A 5,576-nucleotide genomic window follows, 5' to 3' on the forward strand; every position below is an offset into this window, starting at 1 on the left:
AGGTTAAGCATGGCTTACATAGGGTAGTTGCTTAGGTTAAGCATGTAGCAATTGCTGAAATTAAAGATTCTGGTGTTGCTTAGGGTCAAGCACAAATTTGCTTAGGGTCAAGCACAAATTTGCTTAGGGTTAAGCAGAATTTGCATAGGGTACAGCTTAGGGTAAGCAACATCATCAGCAAATTTCGACAGGTTTTGGAAAAATTGTGATTTTACTTACCAAAAATAGTCCAAATGCTATGGAATGCTATCATGACCCTCAGCAATTACCAAATACACATTAACACTGCAAAATTGAAGAATTTAAGCTTATCATCTCTTACAAACTTATCAAGCATAAAACAAGTATGTGGTAATTAGCTCAAATTAGGCACAAATTGAGATTACCCTTTGCAAACTTAATGTAATGGTCTTATTTCTAAGCTTATACCCAAAGCACATTTAGTAGCATTTGAGACAAGTTCCAAGCATTCAAAAATTGCAAAAAAGACATAGAAATTGACTTCTTAAGCAGCATGAACAGTAGCATGAACAGTAACAAAATCTAACAGACTGCAAAAACTAGCAGTAACTCAATCAAAAACATGCAAATTCTAACTAAATACAATAACTATATATACACTAAAAGGTAAAACTTAACAAACACTATTTTTGCACTTTAATAAAGCTCACATCAGTCCTAAATATCAAAATTGATCCTCATTTAAGTTGCATTTCACAGAATTTACACAAGACACAAAATTAAACATGTGCTATTAAGTAGATTTCAATATTAGCAATTTAGCACAAGTTTAAAAGTGTTATTGTTCACAGGTACTGGATAAAGTGTAGAATTTTGCTTTATACTTGCTCCCTTTCAATTCTTTCTTTTTGCTACAAGTGTCAATTTGCCCAATCTTCATGAATGACCTACAAAAGATAAACAAATGTCATTTTTGAGTTTAAAGAGGGTAAAAACTGAAAATGAAATGAAATGGAAAGTTAATAAACTATAAAAGGATACGCTTGGGTTGCCTCCCAAGAAGCACTTGTTTAAAGTCTTAAGCTTGACCTTCTTTTTAAAGCTCATGGTGGTTGGATTAGGAAAATATTACCTCCCTTCACAACAGGTGCTGAAATGAATTTATACTTCAACTTTTTCCCATTATATGTGAAAATACCTGTAGCTTTGTTTAGAATCCCAACTATATCTTGAAGAATATTCTTACAAACTTTAGATGGATCTCCTCTTTTGAGTGATTTTGATGGAGGCTTGAGCTTAACTTTTGAAGCTTAATTGTTAATCAAATGAGGTGGTGAAGCTGACTTTTTCTTTCGCACTTTATGCTGATTGCATTGCATTGGAATAGCTTGATTTTCCTCTAGTTTAGTAACTTCAGTTTCAGCATCATGCTCTATAACATCTACCCTATAACAAGAATTCATCACAGCTGGTTCCTTGGAATGTTGGAATAAATTAAACTCTATTTCCTCCTCCCCCACTGTCAACTTCAATTTCCATTTCTTTACATCTATATTAGCTCCTGCAGTGGCTAAAAATGGCCTTCCAAGTATGATAGGCGTTCTTATATCCTCCTCCATCTCTAGTACAATAAAATCCACTGGAATGAAAAACTTCCCAACTTTTAATGGCACATTCTCTAAAATCTCAATTGGATACTTTATAGATCTGTCAGCTAACTGCAAAGAAATAGTTGTGGGCTTTAGATCTCCAACCTTTAACTTCTCACATATGGAAAGCGGCATTAAGCTAGCACTAGCCCCCAAGTCACATAATGCTCTCTCAATACTTGTTTCTCCAATGTGACATGGTATGGAAAAACTTCCAGGATCTTTCAGCTTAGGTGGGAGCTTGTTCTGCAATATAGCACTGCACTCCTCAGTAAGTGCAACAGTTTCATAATCTTCCAACCTTCTTTTATTTGATAAAATCTCCCTAAAAAACTTAGCATAAGAAGGCATTTGAGAAATGACATCGGTGAATGGAATGTTGATATACAACTTCTTCAAAACTTTAAGGAATTTCCCAAACTGCTTATCTAATTGTGCTTTCTGAAACCTCTGAGGGAAGGGCAATGGTGGCTTGTATGGTGCAGGAGGCACATATTTCTCTTCTATTTTCTTTTTATCTTCTTTCTCTTCATTTGCTTCCTTACTAGCTTTAGCTTTAGTTGAAATGGATTCACTCTCATACTCATCTTTCTTTTCTTTCAACTTTACTTCAATTTCGTGTTCTTCCCCCATTACCTTTCTACTTCTTAAAGTAACAGCAATGCACTGCTCTCTTGGATTCTCAGGTTGGCTAGGAAGCTTCCCAAAAGCTTTACTATTTGAAGAGCTAGCCTGTTGAGCTATTTGATTCTCTAACATCTTATTGTGTGTTGCCATTTGATCTACTTTAGATGCTAATTGAGAAATCATATCTTGTTGACTTTGATGGCTCACAAGTAAAGTCTTAATCATAGCTTTTAATCTAGCTATATTGTCTGGTTGTGCTTGTTGTGGTGGAGGTGGAGCAGGTGCATTTTGAGGTTTAGGAATTCCAGGAGGACCTATATTCTGCTGAAAATTCTGATGTTGTTGATACCCAGAAGGTTGCTGAAAATTTTGATGTTGTCCTTGTCCACCTCCCCAAGAGAAATTTGGGTGGTTTCTCCATGCTGGATCATAAGTTGCAGAAAATGGGTTACCACCTGGTTTTTGATTGTAGCTCTCCACATAATCTACTTGCTCACTTGAAAAATCTTGATTAAGTGCAGAAAAATCAGTTGCACAGTTGGCATTTGCAGCTCCAACTTCTACTGAATTACTAGAACCTCCAGCTGAAGAATCTACTTTCATGCTTAGCTTGTCCATTTTCCTTGTCAAAGCATCAAACTTAGTATTAATCATATTCATGGCATCAAGCTCAAACATACCAACTGGTTTCTTGATCTCATTCCTCTCACAACTCTATTAGTAGTTGTTATAAGCAATTTTATCAAGAGCAGAAAAAGCTTCATTTTCAGATTTCTCCATAAGATCACCTCCAGAAGATGCATCAATTGTACTTCTAATAGCTGGTGAAACTCCATTGTAAAAGTGTTGAACAAGCATCCATTAGGAATCCCATGATGTGCACATCTCCTTTGCAAATCCTTGTACCTCTCCCATGCTTCATACAAGCTCTCATCATCTCTAGGTTTGAAAAAAGTCAGCTCATTTCTTAGCTTAGCTGTCTTGCTTGGTGAAAAATATTGAGCTAAAAATGCTTGAGAAAGTTCATCCCATGTTGTGATAGAACCCGGTGGCAAAGAATGTAACCACTCTCTAGCTCGGTCCTTCAAAGAAAAAGGGAATAATCTACGTCGAATTGCATCATCAGAAACTCCATTTATCTTCAACATATCACTGATTTCAAGAAAGTGTGCTAGATGCACATGTGGACTTTCACTTGGACTTCCCCCAAATTGTGATTGTTGTACCATCTGACAGAGTGCAGGCTTCAGCTCAAAATTATTAGCTTCTACTCTTGGTCTTGTGATACTTGGCATGAAATCCCCAATGTTAGGATAGGCATGATCCTTCACAGAGCGGTTGTTATTGTTGTTGGCCATTTCTTCTTGTAATTGCTCTTGCTCTTGTGCTCTTTCTTATTGTTGTTGAGCTTTAATTTTAGCTTTTCTCCTCTTAGATTCTGCTCTTAAAGCTTTTGCTGTCTTTTCTATTTCTGGATCAAAGAATAAATTAATTTCTTCACTTTTTGTCCTTCTCATAAAATAAAGTACCTGAAAAACAAAATAAACAAATTCTCAAAGTAAAATGGTAAAAGAAAATTAAAGTAAAATAAAATGCCCAAATTAAACAAATAAACAATCGTTCAATGTCAAACAAAAATCAAATCCCCAGCAACGGCACCAAAAACTTGATGGGGTGAATCCACAAGTATACGGGTCATCTCAAGTAATAGAGTGATGAGTGAAGTATCGTTCCCATGATGATTTGTCATTTGAGTACCGAACTATGAATGAAGCAATTATTTGGCTAAAGATTGGTGAATAAATGGTAAATGTAAATGAGCAAAGTAAATTGATTAATCTAATTGAAATATGTAAAGAGCAAGCAAATAAATTCTAAATCTATATGCAATTTAACCAAATTAATAATGGGTAATTTGAATCTAAGTCTAATTATGTTTAAGTAATTCCAGAGTTGGGGGTTTATGCATAAATTAATTGGGATTTTTCTTGGGCATTCCAATTTTTAGGGAAAAATAGAGTTTGAAGGTGATTAATTCTAAATTCTTTTGATATCTTTTTCAAGCAAACCAAAGTGTGTTCTAAAATAACCAAACCTACTTTCGTACTATATTTGATTAATTTAAAACCCATTAAGTTTTGTAACCAATCATTAATTCCTCTTAAAACCCAAGTTTATTTCTAAATCTAGGTAATTTTAAGTTCCAATCCTTGATTATCTATCAATGACTTTCACCTTTCGGTCTTTCAATCAAAGATTAACACAATACCCAATGGGTACCAACATTAGGCAAGTAAATCAAGCACACAAGAAAGGAATCAAAACTCATATTTATGTAAAATAAGGAAATACCCAGTCCAAATCCATAAATTAATCTAAATCATATTTCCCAACTCTGAAATCCAAAGAGTTTACTCACTCATAATGGTATTTACAAGAAAGATTGATGGAAAAGTAAAGAAAAACATGATAAGAGGACGAAAATAGAAAAACCCAGGTAGAAGAACCCAAAACTCTGGTTTCTGGAGCTCCAAAAGATAGTTGTAGCAGCTCCTCTCCAAGAGAAATGGCGTTTTCTCCCTCTCTCTCTTTATATTTCTTTCCTTTTTGTTTTCTTTTCCCGTTTCCTCTTATTTTGCAAAAACTAGGAAATGATGAATTTATATGGTCCCAAAAAGTTGCCCTAAAAGTGAATAGGAGCCAAGGAGTGGATAGGAAATGAGGTGTAAAATTATCCAAGTCAGTAGCATTATTCACATTCTGGCAGTCTGCTTAGGGTACTGCTTAACCCTAAGCAGCTTCTTCAGCAAATTTCAGCCTCTGATTGCACTGTCTGCTTAAGGTTAAGCAGACCATTTGCAAATCTCGGTAGGTTTGAATAAAATGGGTTTTTCTGCTCATGCTTGACTTCCAGCTTGGCCTGTGCTGCACCTTAAGCACTGCCGCTTTATCCTAAGCAAGATCTTAAGCAATTCTCGGTAGGCTGTGGAGCAAAAGCTTACATATGTAGGATTTAAGCCGTGCTTGACTTTCAGTTTGAACAGGCTTAAGGTTAAGCTTATATGACATACCCCAAACAACATCATAAGCAAAGTCTCAAGCAATTTCGGCTAACTTGCTCTTTCAAAGCTTGATTTCTTTAACTTTTCTCCATGCTTAAAGAATTCCAAATTTCTTCAAATCACTTCCTAATGCACTCATTGATCTTCGATTTGCCACAAAATCCTATCAAAAATAATAAAATTACAAAAATCAAATATAAAGTATCTAAAGTTAACAAATAAGCTAAAATAAAGCTAAAAACATAAAATATACTAAAATATAAGGGCAAAATGGATG

General features: G+C 35.0%; 1 protein-coding gene and 1 non-coding gene across 2 annotated transcripts; one reads left to right on the forward strand and one right to left on the reverse strand.

Annotated features, from left to right (window-relative positions):
- Positions 1–1,271: 1,271 nt before the first annotated feature.
- On the reverse strand, positions 1,272–2,243 carry LOC131169422 (uncharacterized). The gene is made up of 2 exons (XM_058128648.1): positions 2,032–2,243; positions 1,272–1,935 (listed from the first exon to the last, which is right to left on the reverse strand). The coding sequence occupies exons 1-2, from the start codon at positions 2,241–2,243 to the stop codon at positions 1,272–1,274; spliced, it is 876 nt and encodes a 291-aa protein (XP_057984631.1).
- Positions 2,244–3,104: 861 nt separating this feature from the next.
- LOC131170208 (small nucleolar RNA R71) lies at positions 3,105–3,211 on the forward strand. Its single transcript, XR_009141137.1, has one exon. It is a non-coding gene; the product is annotated as a small nucleolar RNA R71 (small nucleolar RNA).
- The last annotated feature ends 2,365 nt before the right edge of the window (positions 3,212–5,576 follow it).

The sequence above is a fragment of the Hevea brasiliensis genome, chromosome 1 (genome assembly GCF_030052815.1).
Source record: "Hevea brasiliensis isolate MT/VB/25A 57/8 chromosome 1, ASM3005281v1, whole genome shotgun sequence".
Lineage (NCBI taxonomy): Eukaryota > Viridiplantae > Streptophyta > Magnoliopsida > Malpighiales > Euphorbiaceae > Hevea > Hevea brasiliensis.

What these genes read in the sequence shown, in the direction of transcription:
- LOC131169422 (XM_058128648.1), bottom strand. Translation starts at nt 2,243, where the DNA reads ATGGGGGAAGAACACGAAATTGAAGTAAAGTTGAAAGAAAAGAAAGAT. An exon ending in AAAGCACAATTAGATAAGCA is followed by an intron (nt 1,936 to 2,031) that starts GTTTGGGAAATT and finishes TAAGTTTTTTAG; the next exon opens with GGAGATTTTATCAAATAAAA.